General features: G+C 34.6%; 1 protein-coding gene across 11 annotated transcripts in view; it reads right to left on the reverse strand.

Annotated features, from left to right (window-relative positions):
* Nucleotides 1–18,548, reverse strand: part of CEP170 (centrosomal protein 170) — a 110,229-nt gene that overhangs the window by 44,007 nt on the left and 47,674 nt on the right. For 10 of the 11 annotated variants that reach the window (XM_064509385.1, XM_064509386.1, XM_064509384.1 and 7 more), the window contains 2 exons: nucleotides 14,115–14,591; nucleotides 10,755–11,401 (listed from right to left, as the gene is read on the reverse strand). In XM_064509385.1, the coding sequence (XP_064365455.1) occupies nucleotides 10,755–11,401; nucleotides 14,115–14,591 (1,124 nt within the window). The remainder of the gene's footprint in view (nucleotides 1–10,754; nucleotides 11,402–14,114; nucleotides 14,592–18,548) is intronic. The other variant, XM_064509387.1, reaches the window with a different exon arrangement.

Here is an 18,548-nt window from a genome sequence, read left to right on the forward strand (position 1 = left end):
TAAGATACTATTCACTAATGAAGGATTTTGCAAACTAAAAGTGCTTGAATAACTCTCCATATATTCCTTCTGCTTCTATCAACAGTTACTGCAAGGCTTTGAAGAGGCATTTGGAAAAGATGATTTAAATAATGTTAGTTTCAGTGTGGGCAATTTGCATACAAAGAGCAAAACAAAACCCAAAACTAAAAAGTGTACAGAAGGAAATTCAAATATGAACAGTTAAATGGGTAAACTAAACCAAAGCAGATCATATATAAGGGATAACAAGCTGTAGTGCACATTGCATTAAAAATAGGACCACTGCAAAAGAAAACAGGGAGCGAGTGCCCCAATTTGAAATACGGTATTTACAATTGTAAAGTGATGGGAATGTAAATTAAATAGCAATTACATTTCATAACTTTGGGGAAAGGAGGAAGATGAGTATATTTGATTGCCAGGGAAGTAAAATAAAAGTAGATTTCAGAAACTGAGCTGTGAATTGATGCAGTCAAACCAGCAGGAAAAAAAGTGAATTTTGGAAACACATCAACTGGATTTGGACACAGCTTGGATGTGCTAAGCAAGGAGATGAAAGAGTAAACATGCCAAACTCAGAGGATGCCTGACTGACAGGAAGAGAGAATTCCAAAGAGCAGGGGAACAGAACAGGTTTCAGATCCATAGCGTAGGGCATCTCGGCAACGCTAAGTTTAGCGTTCAGACTGAACTCCTGGTACTTAGCTAAAGAGGGTAGTCCAGACATCCATAATATACAATAAATTGATTATTAGAAGTCAAAATTACTGATCAGGTAGAAAAAAAGGACAAAAGGAAAACATTTTCTTCCACCTTTAAAAAGTATGATGAGCCAGAATACAACTCCTATGTTCACGTCGTATTTAGCTACTGCATGAACTGTGTTTAACCCAGTTGCTTCTGAGAACTCTGAATTTAATGGTTTGTGTTTGTTTTTGGCAGTTATCCTAGCCTGCCCATGTGAACAGACTGTTCTGTGCAGGGCATATCTCATGAACAGCCATGGATTTTCACAGAAGACGTTTAAGGCATTTTAACTGTGTATTCAAGATGCAGAATCAGATACAAGACACTCTAGTAGATCATAAAGGATGCCACATAAGCAAATGAAGACAATCAATATGACAAGCCTAATAACTTCCTCTTATCATAAGCCAGTTACATATTTACATGCATGCATATTTTGTACCTGTTTGCTATAATGAAGTACTCATTTTCTTTAGAAATTCAAAAGGAAACAATATGCTTAGAGTCTGTAAGTCTTTTTCACAAAAAAAAAAAAAAAGAAAAAAAAGAAAATCAAGCTTGATAAACACCCTCTGCATTCTTGCCAGAATTTATTTCCTCAAGTTATCTGCTGGGCTTCAATGGTTCTACTGATTTTTCAACATCATATTAATAAAATATGGTCAGTCTACAACCACGACACTCTGTGGACCTAAAACGCATTCTTCCTGGAAGAAATCACTGCAGCAATTGCAAAACCCAAAGGGCGTGAAAAGACAGGAGAACTGAAAGCCATTTGCTGAAGACAGCTATACCTATCTCAGTTCCTTAAGTAGTCATTTAGCCATTTAGAGATTGTCCTCACTTACTCCCAGTCATTTTGATTTTTTTCAGGCAGTTTGTCATTTATAATACTGCAAAAATTTGCCAAAAGGAGTTCCACTTATAATACACTATCACGTGTATGTTAAGTATTGCAATGAAAAAATTTTTCTCCCACTTGTGCTGTAAAAATATGTGTTTTGATGATCACAGTTTTAACCAAAGACTTTATAAGATGCATTCTATAATAAACCTTACAGATCTTTTAAAAATGCTTTTGATGGGTATATGGGTATATACCTCAATGTTCTAAAATAAAATCCCTGATGCAAATTGCATAACGTATTTACAAACAAATGATGGAAAACATCCCAGTTAGTCTATGCTACCACAAAACAAGATTGATATATTGCAAATAAGAGTATAACAAAACACCTGCTTATGATTTTGTCACTCCTACTTTCAAAATTCTTAACAAATCACCTTAAATTTCTCAGTCCACAATTCTTCTTAGTGGTTATTTTATGCTCAATACTATGTTTGCCTGTATCTGCAAGATTACTGATATGGCTTTAAGGTTTGCAACAAGATCTGTTAATTAAGCTCTATGAACACTTCTAAAAAACTTTTAGAAGAATGCAGCCAAAAATCAAGCTATTTAAAATAAATTTTTATACTGAGAAGTGACTGTAGAAGATGACACACAGAGCTATTTGTCTACCACTGACCTCCAAAGTCATCTTGCACATAAAAACGATCTGGTATTAAACAGTTTCTTTCTTTCTTGCAACACAAAAACAACAAAGTCTCTCAGTAAGAAGTCCCAGCTCAGCAAGGAAAAACACACAGCAGTCCTTGAAGAATACAACATTTGCTAGCAACATAAAATGGTATGAACAGACATACCCTGGGAACAAAAATGAGTAAGAAGATTCCATTTTATTACAATCACTTTTCAGAATAGACTCTCAATTATACACTCATTCCAAAAAAACAAACCACCTCCCCCTCGAAAAAACAAAAACCAAACAAACAATAACCCCCCAAAACCTACAAACTGAAAATAAGCTGAAATACAAGTATCAGGGTAAACAAAGATGTAGAAAATGAAAGCGGAAAACCTGGCATCTACATGAACACCAGCACGGCTCCCCACCCTGAATTGTTACAGTTCTTCCACATTTTTAAAGGGGGGGGGAACTCTCTCAAGATTGTGTTAATAGACAATATTTTATGTACCCTCTATGCACAGTATAAAATAAAGAATTTTTAAGAATGATGATAGCATGTACATTAAAAAAAGGTTATTACTATCATTGCCTGTCTACCTTTATAAAGTAGGCCTTTAAAACAGCATCCTTTTCTACTTGAAAATAAATAAATTGGAACATGACCTAAAATATGAATCTTGCATTGCATTGAAAACACAATCCTATTAAACAGTCACAACAGAATGCCTTTTCTAGATGGCAGGGGGGTGGATTGAGGTTTGTTTGATTTGGGTACTTTTTATAAAACATTTTTCTTCTACTTGTTGGGAAGTAGTATGGTTGAATTTTATTAGATCTGCTTTGCTGATAAAAAAATAAATTACTTATCAGGAATCTTAAGTGAATATAATGTAAGAATTGAAATAAATAATTTGGGGGCCAAATTTTATCTAAAGCCCAATGTTTCCATACAGACATAAGCTGCTATAATATTCCACATTAGCTAGTTTAGCTAGGTGGATGAGAACTGAATCACACGTATATAGCCTCTGTTCTGTTCCTTCCTTTCCCACACATACATGGACAGAGTATAACTCTGCTATAGTAAGTCCTACAAAGTATTTCCATTCAGAAATATCCAGAAACAGAATTGGGTTAAGCTAAAAACACAGAAGAATAAACCAAAACAACCAAAAAAGGAAAAAACAAAACAAAAATTAAACAAGAAAACCCACAGGAGAAATTAAGAAAGTCAGTGCTTGCAAAAAAAGATCCATGAGTTGCTTTTTACTTATTGCAATGGCCTCATGAACACATTTAATATTTGGAACACATTCAGAATTATTTTTGCATTCATTTATCACAATTCATCACTGGCAGTATTTTGCTTTATTGCAAGCATGAAATCCATTGCTCCGATAATTTGCAGTCATCTTATATCAATAAAAAGGGGAGATGAACTGTAGAAACATTTTGAATTCTTCCAACCACTGACAGATTTACCTTTTCAGAGACTGAGGAAGATTTTTTAACCTGATATGTTTGATGAGAACAACTCCCTTCCACTAAAACAAATATGATTATTTTAAAAATGTAAAACGGATAGAAAATTTATGACGCAGTGCAAAAGAGAGAGCAATTGCTAAATGTTAACAGAAGAAAGTTTTGAACCTACACAAAAGGCAGAACTGCTGGATGTAGAAGAAAAACAAATCCACTTACTGATACATTTTGTGTTAGAGTAACACTGAAAACATTTTCTAAACAAAATCAAGATCCTGAATTTGTTTGATCTAGCACTCAGCTATTAACTGCATCACTGAGAGCATTATGCTGTTAGAAAGAGACCTGACTTTTTGAAGCTACTTAAGTAGCGAATATTATTTTCCTTTTATGTTCAAGGTGGTCCTTGTAGCATGTAGGTGCAGCTCCTCTCCTTTACACTGATGAGGTTGCCTTCACACCTCTACAGAAAAAAAACCCTTCTGTGCAACTGGTGCTTCTGTATGTCATTGACTGGCATTCATCAGGCTCTGGCTGGATATAGAAAGCGATTTTAAAAATGGCTCTACAAGTATAAAAAGATAGCCAGCATCTGACACTCAGTGATAACTTTCTTCCACATCATTAATACTTCTATTTTCTAAACCTGCTTGCATAGTTATCAAATCATGTTTCTCTACGAATTTAAGTGACATCTGAACACCTGGATGTAGAAATATCGTTGGCTAATGAGGGGACTTTTAGGAAGCAAGTTTAACGATTTTCCAAGTGTTCTCTATTTATAAGAGCATTAAGACACAACCATACAGTATTTATAGTGAAAAGAATGCAAGTTGGTGAGGGCTATTACTGATCTTGCTTAGAATTTATATTTTGTAAAATAAAGGTGACAGAAGACCATCCGGTAAACTTGTGAATGAATAATAATGCAAGTAAACTAATGACAGAAGAGGTTAATTTACAACTCGCTTCCATACCAGTAATACTGGCAGCATTTACTCAGGGTCAAGATATCAAAAAGACCACAGAATTTGGCAGAAATAGTAACAATGTCAAGTTATTCAAAAATAAAATGAGTCTGTACTCAGATGCTATTCGGAGAAAATTTCAATAATACAAGATAGATTTTGGGTGCATGGATGCGTGCTACTTGTGAAAAGCATAGCTGAATTCTGTGCAAGCACAGGAAGATTTTCAAGATAGAACTGATAAGCTGAGCAACTGAAGAGGGAAGACAGCTACAATGGGTAACAGCTGAAGACTGCGACAGTTCGCAAATTGTAACCATCCTTCCACTACCTATACAATTGGAATATTGAAAAATTTCAGGGAGGAAAGGGCATGAAACAGAAGTGTGGAGAATAAAAGCACATAGGCTGACCCCAGCTTTCTCCCTCAGCCCCTTTCACTGCCGCAGTGTGGAGAGCTAGCGCATAGTTCATACCCGTTCTGCAAAAGTGTTTCTCTTGTCAGTTGTGCTATTCCCCTTCCTCATTCTTCATCCCCCCTGTAGCTAAGGAGTTATATTTAAGTTGTTGTGCATCATCTGTTTTAGTGATGAGACAGGAATGTTCTCTCTGGTTCAATGACAATGACGCACAAGATATGGACGTGGTCTTTCGCCTTCTTTCACAGTCACAGGGAAATCGGCACAGTCCAATAAAAAGCAATAAAATATCCAAGTTAAAAACTGAAGGCAGTAAACTGTTCCTCCTAACCTGCAACAGGGATCCACTGTAGACAAACGCTAAAAGATCTACTTTTGGAGGTGCACGATAGCCTCTTAGTGAAATTATACCTTTGTGACAATAGGCAGAAGAAAACCTCAGGCCTTCGCTAACCAAATAATTTTCCCCTTTGTCATATCTCAATCACATATATATGTATACCAATTCCTAAGTGTAGTACAAGTATCTCCTTCTTGGGGGGAAGCTTCATGACTATTTTTTTTTTCCAATGAAAACAAATTTTAGCTTGATCCTAAATATTAGGTAAGTATTTCCTGGACATTGGAATAATGGGAAACTGTATTTATGTTTCAAAACTTCATATATGACTGAAGTATTTACGACAGTAAGTAACTTTACAGGTCCCTCAAGCAATCTGCCTCTTAAATTACTGAAGCCACCTGTGCATAGTTAGGAGAGATTAAAGATTCACCTTCACAATTTGTCCAACTATGGAAGCACTTTTGACATGCGAGAAGCACAACCAACCTGCACCTTCTTTTAAATACTTTTTGTTACTAAAGTATTTGGCATCAGTCAGCATCTTACAGCAGTTCTCTACAAAGAACACATATAGCCATAACAACTCTTTTCAAAATCCAGGCCCATCAAATGACTTTTCTGAACTCCTTCATTTTATCACTTAAAATCTAAATCTAGAAATAAAGCATAAACAGAAATAGGCCTAAGAATTTATGGATTCTTCTCCTAGAAAAAGATTTGCATTGACACCTCACTATGAGCATCAGCAATGTAAAGCCCTCAACATTACAGTATAAGTAGAAACACAGAAGTGTAACAGTGTTTTCTCTAGTGTTTTAGCTGAACCTAAAGCATATTAATTCCTTTAGTTTGATGAGGTTGACTTGTAAAGAAATGCTGAAATTTGACTCCATAAAGAGGAATCAGTAGTTTCTAGTTATAGTAAGATAAAACAAGACAAAATAGAACATGATATCATCTTATGCTGTCTCTGATGTTAAATGCAAATTGAAATAAAGATAGATTTTTCATGCCTTCGTGAGATTCCGAGGGGAGGGAATCAAGACATTGTAACTCGGTTTCACACGTATGTGTAGCAGACTGCTCACATAAACAGGTGCAGTGAACAACAGCTACTGTTCTAAGTATTATCCATTTTCCTTCTGCAATAGTTTTTCATACATGAGTTCAGTTTTTGATATTTGGCCTGGAAGTAAGAGTGAGTGTGTGTCTGCGCATGTTTATAGACAAAACTCTGAAATCTTATGACAATGCCTTCTCTGTCTCCTCCTAATAACATAGCTGGGGATTCTCTTATTTTCTACGAAATTCTCAGTTTTTAAGCAACAAATTGCATATTCTCCATAATATTTTTTTGTTCTCAGAGAAAGCACACATCATTTCTAAGAAGTTACCCATTCAAAGCTGGCCACAGGACAGTGATATTTATTTCCTCTGACAAGTACTTTAAGATTTATGAATAAAATTCAAGTAACAGTACAGAAGAAATATTCACTAGTATTACTGAAATAAGCTTCTAGCAAGGCTGATGTAAAAATAGAAGATTTGAATTACAATCAATCCAAATGAATAACTCACATGAAGGAAACAGGCACTGGCTTTTGAGGACTCCAAGCATATACAATTCTTGCATCTTATTTTTTCCTGTTTAAAACTGAAAACTTTCTGATTACCATTTTTATGTCCTAAAATCAAATTCTGAATTTTTAAATTTTGCAAATTTCTAAATATTTAACAAATCTCTCTTTTCCTACTCATTTCAGTCTCTGTGATCATTTACATAGGTTGCTTTTACTCCAGTGACCTTGCCTGATAGATCTTGATATATGCCTGAATTTTACTTTCATTGGCTCAGCAAGTTTCCTAGGTACCAAAATTTGTGAAAAGCACAAGCCTGAATTTTTCTGAACCTTCCATTTTGGCTAAATGACAGTCCATTCACTCTGAGACAGTCATCATTGCAGATAAATGATTACACCTATCTCTTATAGAAAAGTATTTCACAGAAATACTTTTTCTCTGTTACTTAGAAGAAGGTATCTTTCTCCTTAATTTTTTTTTAATCTTTCTCATATTTTCTTTCCAAAAGCCAGGCTTTAAGATGTTCCAGGAAAAAAAAAAGAAAGAAAGAGTATGCCCTTTGTTATCATATTCTACTACTGTAGAGGCAATACCTTCTTAGACACAGAAATAGTAGTGAAGCAGGAAATGGATCCTTATCAATCTATATGAAATCAAGATGTTGGATGAACAGTAACAGCATCCTTCTCTGATTTTTAAAGCGTTTAAGAGCATCTTTTTTTTCTTAAATCCATTTCCTTGGATCTTTAGAAAAAGGCTACATTAAGCAAAACCAGTACTTTGAAAGGCAACAACACAGCTCAACAGGAGGATTTTCTCCCTTTAATTTTATATAGATATAGACTGTTTTTTGATTCTTCTGAGAATTTGAAGCTTGATTTCCTGAATACCTCTCTTGGATCCTTAACTCAAAGAAGAATCATTAATCCCTACTTGAATTTTGACAAGTTAATGCCACACCTGCATTTGTGGTTTGCTCTTTTCCGGCAGAGACAAGAGTAGATTCTTAGCATACAGGAGGCTTCCCAAGTGAATGAATCACACTGAAAGCAATCTTTGGGTATTTTGTGCATTCTTTTTTCCACTAAAAGAAAAAAAGCCCAAAACACAGACAAGTTTTACCCGTAGGAATAATTCTTCAGGTAAGCTAGGCATGGATTTTAGCATCATTCTGATGTAAATTGTTGCAGATATATTTTTTGTGTTATTTGTGCAAATGCTTCAGAAAGATCTATCCCTGCTATTTATAGTGTATTTTCAATCCAATCCTAGCAAATCCAACTCTTGTGAAGTTGAAGGAATCTTTTGATCCAACAGCCAACCTTGAATAAAAATCAATTCAGCAGGCATCACAATTGCTCAGATAAAAGGTTGACTTGCCAAAGAGAGGTTATGCTAGAATTATTGATTAAACGTATACCAATACTCAAGGGAGTAGCACAGCACCTGAGACCTTAGTGGTTCAGTCCCAGAGGCATCCAGAGAGGGAAACTCAGATAAATTGCCAATAAAACAGCACAGACTCCTTAAAAGGTCTTATTTTCTGCAGAGACTGAGATAGCCTTTATTTGACAGCTACCATAAAGACATTCCCACATGACTGCCATTTATCAGAAGCCTTAAATCTGGATTTTTATCACAATTGCTCAATATGTTATTTGAGGGAAAAAAATCTAAGTAAATCTAAGTTCCTTTATTTTGCCCTTTCTGATAAGTCAATAGGCACACAAAAGTCCTTATGTTAATCTTCATTTATCCACCTCTCGCAATCTGAAAGAATCCAAAGCATTAGAAATTTAAAGTGGGAGGGCAGCAAAGCTGAGCTGAGCTGGAGCAAGAAATTTTGGCTTCCACTTGATTTTGATTTTCTTCACTGTCTGTTTTTCTGCACTTCTTTCATATTACCAAATCAAATAAGAATTACACAGCAAGACTTACAAAAATTAAGTATCTTTGTACTGTGTCCAAAATATACTGTTCATAATACTCCAGTATAGATGCTACATGAAAAAATAGAGGATAACTCAAAGAGTAAACATTCCTCCTTTACTTCATAGTAAATCTTTAATTTCTAGTAGTAACACCTCTTAATATTGCAGTAAGGGATATTTTATGATTTACAAAAGCTTTTTATACAACACTAAGTTTATTAAGCCATACTTCACTACAATGCTTAATGCAAATCTTCTCCTCATGTTCCCTAAATCTCTCCCATACTAGCAGAGATGTTTCAAGCAAAAAACTGATTATAGATATCTTGAAAAGAAATGAAAGAACACAAATAATTTGAAAGCTTATTAAACATTAGACAGTATTACTGTTTTTATAAAAGTACACAAATTGTCAACTTCCAAGTCTTATTTTTTTTCCTAGTTTCCAAATAAACCAATGCGGTTGCACAACTATACTTAGCAAAACCAGGACCTATATATTTTCTGATATGATGTAATTGAAGATTTACACCTTATGAATTAAATGTAGATGTTTGTAGTCACTAAGTCAAAGTAAGAGGGTTCTTTAATTTTCACTTGCTACATTTTTAGAATGTTTTTAGTTCTCAGAAGTTGTTTTAATACTAAATGAAAGTAGTCAAAAGTCTCCTTTTTACGGTTCATAAAAAGAGAAACCATCACATTCATGATATCACGAAAGCCAATCCCCTTTATTTTTACCCCCCACCAATTGTTCCTTAAAGACCTTTTATAAAATAGAATTATCTGATAAAATTTCCCATTTCCCAACTTACTGTATCAGCATTCCCCCCCAAAAATCAAAAGATGAAGCTAGTTTGTTAGGTAGGCCAGAAACATACCTAGAATCAGATGCCAGCATTCTACAACAATGGATTATTTAGGAAAACACAACAATAAATAAAATATAGATGCATGCATGTATATACACATACAACTCTGTCCCTTTCTCTTTCTCTCTCTGTAAATACACACACACACACACACACACAAAGATCCTGCTCAAAAGTCAGTTAGGCAAAATGATTAAAAGTAGTTTTTCTTTTATCTTCATGCTGAATCTCAAAAAAAGCTATTTGCAGTCTAGGTTCATTTTAAGGCTCCTAAAGCTAATGAAACATATGCCTATATTCAAACTATGAAAATGACATTGCTATTAAACATATCTGGAAAATGAAAGTATTCTTAATTATACTCTTACTTTATAATGGATGCTGAAATTTAAGTTATTGCAGTTAAGAACTTTATTGAATATATTGGTTTTACGAGTATAGAAAACATTTGCAATCTGTTTCTACATGTTAATTTGGATGGAACTAATTTGTATTCTGAAAACTACATAGACAATAGGATGTTAAGAACAGGTAAGTATTTTCACAGGAACACAATAAGTTTAAGTTTAATAACTTTTATAAAAATATTAGTTAATTTTGTTGCCTAATATTCTTATAGTACTTAACCATTCGAAAATGCATTAAAACTACCAAGCTAAAAGAACAGCAGTATCAATAGGAATAATTTTTAGCCAAATGCATGCTGCTGTTTTTAGAATATTCCATGTATCATCATTATAGACTGGTTGGAAAACTTGTATTATTGCAGCAGCTTTAATAAATAGAATTGACATGGTACACTGTTGCCCACATACCACATACCAATTTTAGTAACACTGTATGTTTTAGGTTTCTCACCTTGTCAATCATTTTACCAGCTTCCATTTCTTCAGAATTGGGGTTTTCCAGCTCAATAGTGTAAGTACCTTTGTCACTCTGGTCATCCTCATTGTCCTTCTCAGTAGCAGCAGAAATATGTTGACTTTTCAACTTTTTGTCCATCTCCTGGTTCTGATTAGGCCTATGGCCAAGGCTTCCTGAACTCCTTAACAACGCTGCTTGTAGGATAGGCAACGCAGCAGAGGGTTCTTCTGATTTTTGTTTCAACAGTTTTGCATGAACACCATGTACTGCTCTGTGATGTGCTGAGCTAGCCTGCACAGATGAAGCAACTGCTTTCTCTGCTGAAGTAGGCCTCACTCTTTCAGACCGTGCATGAGGTGTGGGAGAAGGAGTTTCTGGGCACAGAGCTCCTACATTCTGAGAAAAAGAGTAAGAACGTCTCTTTCGAGGATGGTCTTCATCAAAAAACTCAATCATAAAAGCAGTCTGACTCACACCAGTTTGCTCTTGTTGCTTTTCCGTGGAATGGACTTTCTGGTGTGACTTTTTCAGCTCTGCATGATGGTGCCTTAAGTGTTCTTCAAGTGCTGCCCGCTTGCTATAATGCCGGTGTGCACCAGCATTTTCTGAATCACTTTGTGTACCATCATCATGTTTATTCCCTACAAAAAAGCAAAAGGATTTATATAACTATGAAATTATAACAAACAAAAACCCAAAACACTCAACACATACAAAAGAAACCGGCAAAGTAAAAAAAAAGTTTCTAATTGATTTTCAGTTTAGAATCCACCAGCATTTGGTAACTGGCTCTGCAAATATTGTACAGCTACAGCTAAAGCTACCAGTCAAACAATGAAACCTTTTACAAGCTGATCAGTAACATTAGTGCATCTGAATTGCCCTTTTCACTAAAATTCTATTCTATGAATACTTCATCAATGACGAACAGCTGGTAAGATACTGCCTTTTATATTACAGTTTGGAAATAATATTTTTCCAAATTATATTAATTTTTTGTTATACAGCCAGCTGATTACAAATGACTAATGAAACATTCTAGGCAAGGTTCAAATGTAAAAAAGCCCCATCCTCATATATAACCCATATATAACCCTTCCAGTTGCTGAAAATACTTTTGAGAGCTACAGTTTATACTGTTGGATGGTCTTTTCCCGACCAATTACAACAACTTATCATGAGAAATGTCTACTTAAAATTGGAATTAATTCTTTATTACTCTTTCCAGGAAGTACAATGAATTTTTCTACCATTCACTGCTCTCACCATCTGATGTACTACCATGAGGATCTAAAATAGTTATTACTTATTCACTACTACTACTACTTTGAGATCTATGGATATTGGTTATATATTTAATCAATCATATATACATACGTAAACATACTCAGTAACAATGCCTTAAAATGTATGGAAGGTTGAATACTCATATACACTAAGTCACATTTACCACTGAGCAATCTCATGTACAATGAAACAGTCCACATGTTTTAAGTTTTAGCTCACTTCCTCCATGCAAGGAACAGTTTTGCATTCTTTAAACTCTTTTAGATCAAGACTTATGTTTATATAGAACATACAAGTGGATTTTTTTTTCTTCTACAGAGAATAGCTTTTAATAGTTTTTGCACTTAGATAGAATAGGCAGCCACTATTCATTTACAATAGGAATCATATGTTGGAAAGCCTTACTTAAGCAGGCTAACAACACTGCATATGCGGCTGAAATTCTTACTACATTCCTGTTTCGGACAAAGATCTCCCTTTACTATTTATTTGTACAATGCCTAAGAAAATGATGCAATGGTTCATGTACTTCCAAATAATAACAGTAAATGCCAACACCATTGTGAAAGTCATACATTATCTTAGCAGTGCAACTTCACTACAGGATATAGTAGGAAAAAGTGGAGGAGAAAAACCCAAAAGATTATCCACATTTTTTTTTAAATCTAACTTTCAAAGTGGCTAGATACATACTGCACCTTTATGACCTGAAACAGTGCAATATAAGACACATAACAGAAGATTACAAAACTCAGACAATTTGTCACAGCCAAATGCAACACGCAACTTGCACCTCTCAGCTGAATATTTATCATGCTTTCATGCGTTTCTACTACAAGGAGAAGGCTAAAGCCTTGTAAACAGAGTCCTTTCTATTTATCAAAGTGGCATGGATAATATTTTAAAAAATGCTCATGAATACGATACAATATCATTGAGACCAAAGAAAGCTCTGTGATATTCTCTAGAAGAAGTTTTACGCTATTATCTGAATGTTAGCACACTGGTGCTAGCATGTGTTTTCAAATGTTATTTCTTACATTAATTTGAAAGAGCTAGCCTTAAAAAGCAGACTTTTGATCAGTATGACAAAACACATTTCTTCCAATCCCAGTTAGCTTAAGAGATAGATATGGTACTGTTGAGAGGGGGGAAAAAAAGAAGAAAAGAAGAAAAAAGAAAAAAAGAAAAGAAAAAAGAAAAAAAGCAAAGAAAAAAGAAAAAAAGAAAAATCCCTCGGGAACTGCAGAGTTAATCTGCCAAAACTAAAACCAGAAAATAACAGGTGCTTAAATTTCTTCAGAAATTTTCATTCTGAAAGTCTGAATGTCACTGGGATTTTCATCTGCAAACCAAAACATTTTTCTTTATTCTGCTAAGTGGAATCCAAAAGAAAGTACACGCTTCACAGTTAACATCTGATTTCATTTTATTTGAAATGTCATTGTCTGCAGTAAATGAACATGTATAATCAACTTCAACTTCATTTAACAGCAGTATTCTTACAAATACAGTATTCTGCCAATTTAGTATAAAAATTGAGCTTCTTGGTCTATTTCAGATTCATGACTCAAGCTTGACTCCATCGTACACGATCAATTTAAGCAGAATATATGATGCATACCTTGCCATTAATGATTTCCTTTGACCTCATCAACATTCCCAGAACGTATGCTATCAGAAGAACTGCCAAAAGCATAATCTGAACTTCAGAGCTTTGATTCTCAAAAGCAATTCAGCTTTTTAAAGTAATTCACAGGAAAAAGTGAAATATATAAAATGTAGGTCAGGTTTGGGTTTTTTCTTTCTCCCTGATTTCAGCTGCATCATGACTTAGTACATCTCCAATTAGTATGCTTACTGTAAGATGATTTAGGATTTGGTCTTTTTTATCCTCTTTTTAAAGACTGAATTGTGCAATAAGATTTCCCAGTGCAGATCCCTGTGCGAATGTGGAGTATTCATAATTTCAGCTGAACTCCGCAAGGGCTCAGGGATCCACTTACTAGACAGTGGTGAAGGACGGTTGCCTTCAGAAATTAGCATAGCTGGAATTATTCACTTTACCTTTCAGTCTCTTCAAGTACACTGGAACATCACTCTTAATACTTTTGGAATCCTCCTCTGTTGGTTCCCATATCATTCTGGGAGGATTGTTCTGTGCTAGCCAATCTGCTACTTTGCTTTCTGCAGCCATCATCACAGTTTGAAGCCCAGGCAGGTCCTGGCCACCAGAGGAAGAAGGCTTCTTTGACTTGTGGCGCTGTTCAGACGTGAATTTTGTCACATGATCTTTGATTGTTACTTTTCCTGGAGTGTTGTCATCAAATTCAATGGTAAAAGAAGCATGCCCTGCACCTGCTGCATGGCAGCTTTGTGTGTCTTTTGTTGGAATTTCATGAATAGTGCTCTCTGCTATTTGTGAAGGTTGCTGGAATTCTTTTGTAGGGATTTCAAAATAACTTGGCTCCCTACAGAAAGGATAAAGTTCTTCACTTGCAGCTGCAGATTGCTCCTCAGCTTGCTTGGCATCTGTGCTGCATCCTATTAAGAAAAATAAAAAATAGATTTCACAATACTTGGGAACTTCAGGTTCTTCAAGAAATTTCTGAACTCCTGTACAGGCCACTTGAATAATTTTGGAATAAACAACAAGACTGTGGAGATGACTGAGCAACACAATTCTGGAACTCCAATTCCAGAATTACACTTAAAAAGGCATTACTGAAAAAACAGCATGAGCTTTGGCTGCAAGGACTGTGAACTGGCAAAAAGCGCACTTTGATTTTGTCAAAGAAAATTTGCATTCCAATAGATTTGTTGATGATGTAAAGAGTAGATGACTTATTAGCAACATAGAAAACAAGCAAAAAACACTAGAAAAAATAGTTGAGAGGATCATTATAGCAATTCCAATCTATCTGAAAAATGTCAAATCATGGTGCCCCCAAATTAAGTGCTACTGATCTGGCTCCACCCCCTACAGTGGATGGCTAGTATAATTTTGTCTGGTAAAAGATAAACATTAATTCTGCTTTGGATATTGTAACACAGATGAGCACTGGAAAGTGTTTTGGAGCACAAATACTTTTTATATTTCTACAAAAGGTAAAAGAATCAAGCTAAATCCTAATGTCTGCTCATATTCCACTTTGTTATCTTAATTTGTAAAAGCACTGAAAAAGCAGATTAGAGCAACAATAGCTGGAAGCATGCAGCATGTTACAAAATGATGCTCTGAACTGTGTAAAGACAGCAGGATGTGGAAAGAGCATGGGGTAGGAATTGAGAGTCCCACTGCTTAGCCTGAATGAATGTTAAAGCTTCTTGTGGTTGCTAGAAAAGCTATTGAAATACCTTTAAGAAAACAAGCCTTCTGACTGCATTTCACAGAGTAGTACACCAGCCAGAACATCTGGTGTAAAGATGTGCTATAAGCAACAGATGCTCAAGATGTTAGCAGCAATAGCAAGTTACATTCCAGAAGAAGAATTCTGAATAGTTCCTACATGTTTTATCACAAACTACATTAAGATGTTTAAGAAATCACTTTAGTTTGCCAAGGAAAGGAGTAAGAATGCAATTAATAAATTTGTGTGGCTAAAAATAGCCAAACTGTATCAGCTGAGATAGTTAACACTTGTGTATGAACCCATTATGCAATAAGGTAGCAATGGAAACAGATTTACACTATAGTCAGGAATTTAATGGGTAAAGGAGGAAGGGTGCTGTAATATGCCTCTGCTATTCTTCACAAACACATGCTTTTTGTGAATATTTAGGAAAAGGTTAAAAAGATTATGAAAATTTAAAAAAGGATAGTAATTTGATATGGATAAATACGAACTAGTTTGAGAATAACATAATAGCTAAAAAAGTTAAAAAAATAAAATAGAAAAAAAAAGATGTAATGGAGGGATGACAAAATTAGTACACATTCCTGATTGACTGCCATAATTGGATATCAATGAGATAAAATAACTCTTTGATAGAGAGAGACAGATTATTTTAATTTATTTTATCTAAATGTAGCTGTTGCAAACACAAAAGATCCTCAGAATTCAGGCACTCTGTATTTTTCTGCTGCACGCCAAGACTATCCAAGCTAACACTTAACTGAGACAAGTTCCTTCCACACCAGCCCTTGCATTGTCAGCTTCTAAACCAGCCTGTACAGAAGAACCTTCTGTATTTTGAGTATCTCATCTCTGTTAGGTGGTTTTTAGGCACTGCAATAGCAACTCACTACTCCATTCTCTGGGAAACTGAATGCCATTTTAGTCCCCATCCTGAAAACACTTTTGAGAGTAGGAGAGCATTAAAGAATGAATCCATTTTACTGACGCAAAGTTCATTAAAATAGCTTCTATGTTTAGACCCAGAACATACAGAAATAAATGAAAGTCATACGTTGCAGCTACTGTATTTCACATGAACTACCATGTCATTCTCCTTCTCTTTCATTCAGCTAACAAGCTGGAATGGACCAAGCTCTGCTAAGGTCAAATCTTTAGCCAAGATCCTTACAGTATGCAATACTATTATTAAACAGGACACTAAATCCACCAGGGACCAAGCTACCAAGCTCATCTACACGTTATTTCTTTCCCATGGTTGTATTCAGATTCAAAGCTTCAAACCTATGATTTTATATAACTCATAAAACTTGTAATTAAACAAGATATTAGTTTGAATGCTCCCTCAAAAGAAGACAGGCTAATACAGCAGGTGATGAGATTCCTACAACAAATTTAGCATTTGAAATCAACTTTTTATACTATAATGATCTGCACAGTATTTAATTCTGATATTTTTAAAATTGGTGCTATAACATTGTTTGAACCTAAATCGTGACAGTGAATTTATCTAAGTAAATTAGAAATTGAATTACAAATATAAAGTAATTTCCATCCAAATAAGAGAAATTCTTAGAAATCAGTTAAAAATATCCAACATACAAATCAGTTTTAGTTACCTAAAAATACTGTTTTTCAACTAAAGTACTTGCATTTCTAGACAAACCATAATTAATCATCATAATAAATTGAAAATTGTTTTAGATCCTGATCTAAATTACCTTTAGAAAATTTCCCACTGAAGTTCTAAATGTAATTCCTGACAGGTTTCTAAGTGTTATGAACAATGACCCATAAAACAGCCTTACTTTTGAAATCCTCTTATAAAAAGTCATCTGTCATGCTGAAGGAAATTGTGCATCAGGATAAATACAAACAGCATTGATAATGGCTTACTGAATATTAAATACAATCATTTTTGTCTTTTAATGTTATTTTAACTTGTTTTATCAAATGGTATCAAAATTGTATTATATAAAATCTGCACTTCTCACAATAAATAATTTAACTGAGTGCTTTAAAGGGGTTAAAAAAGAGTAAAACAGGTTTTACTTAAACATTTTCAAGTTATGGTTCTAAAAAGTTCTGTAAGCATCCTGTGACATACTGTGCACATTCACTTCTACAGTTTTGCATAGCAAGTCGTACATATGCAGCACTTGCATGTATTGCAGGGCACAACTCAGCAAAGCTCTAAAACAAGTTAAGAACTTGAACGTTAATTTCAATGATTTCATACGCGTGTGTGTGTGTGTGTGTGTGTGTGTGTGTGTGTGTGTGTGCGCGTGCGCGCGTGCGCGTCCTTTTATAATATCAGTCAGCCTGTTTTACCTTAGAATGATACTTTTTTCTAAAATCTGAGAAACATTTCATGTGATAAATTGTTTGGCAATGTTGTAATTCAAAAATGCTTTGTGCTAAAGACAAAAAGGACTTCAGATTCTTAAATTCTGTTTACAAATCATGATTCATCTCTTTTCTTAGGTTTCTGGTAAAGAAATTAATGATGTAAAGTTCTACATCTACTACTAAGATCAGCAGAAAATACAGTTTTTGTTTTTCCAGGAAGTAAGAATGTAGCACAGGGCAACAAAAATAATTACACACCCAGCAAGCTTGCTACTAACATGTAAAGCTAGAGTAAATAAACACTCTACTTTGATTTAATAGCTGCAGCATAGGCAGTATAAAGTTACAGCATAGGTGTATATGCAACAATCCATTTTAATACTATCTAATGTACCATGAATAATAAAATTAGAGCAATACCAGTCTCTGGAAAAGCAGAAAGGTGGTTTTTTGGTTTTTGTTTTTGTTTTTTTTAAATCTTCCAGTCCTTCTGCTCTTTGTGAAGAATTTCCATTAGTGAGTTTCCGTAGAGATAGGGAGACAGTAATATTGAAATAATCTTATTAACTTGAGACTGTAAGGACTAATTGTCTATAGTTGGCTTAGCAGAAACAAATCTCCCATTTGAATCTCCTCATTAAACCTTGCCCCATCTCTTATAATTCATGTCATCTTTTCTATTCAATGAATAATCATGTACCAGATCACTAAAGCATGAAGCAGACTCTTCATAGGATTAGTTAAAAAGGTATCAAGACTTATGAATTCAAGTTACTAAACAAAAAGTTTAAAGAAT

Source organism: Dromaius novaehollandiae, chromosome 3, assembly GCF_036370855.1.
Source record: "Dromaius novaehollandiae isolate bDroNov1 chromosome 3, bDroNov1.hap1, whole genome shotgun sequence".
NCBI lineage: Eukaryota > Metazoa > Chordata > Aves > Casuariiformes > Dromaiidae > Dromaius > Dromaius novaehollandiae.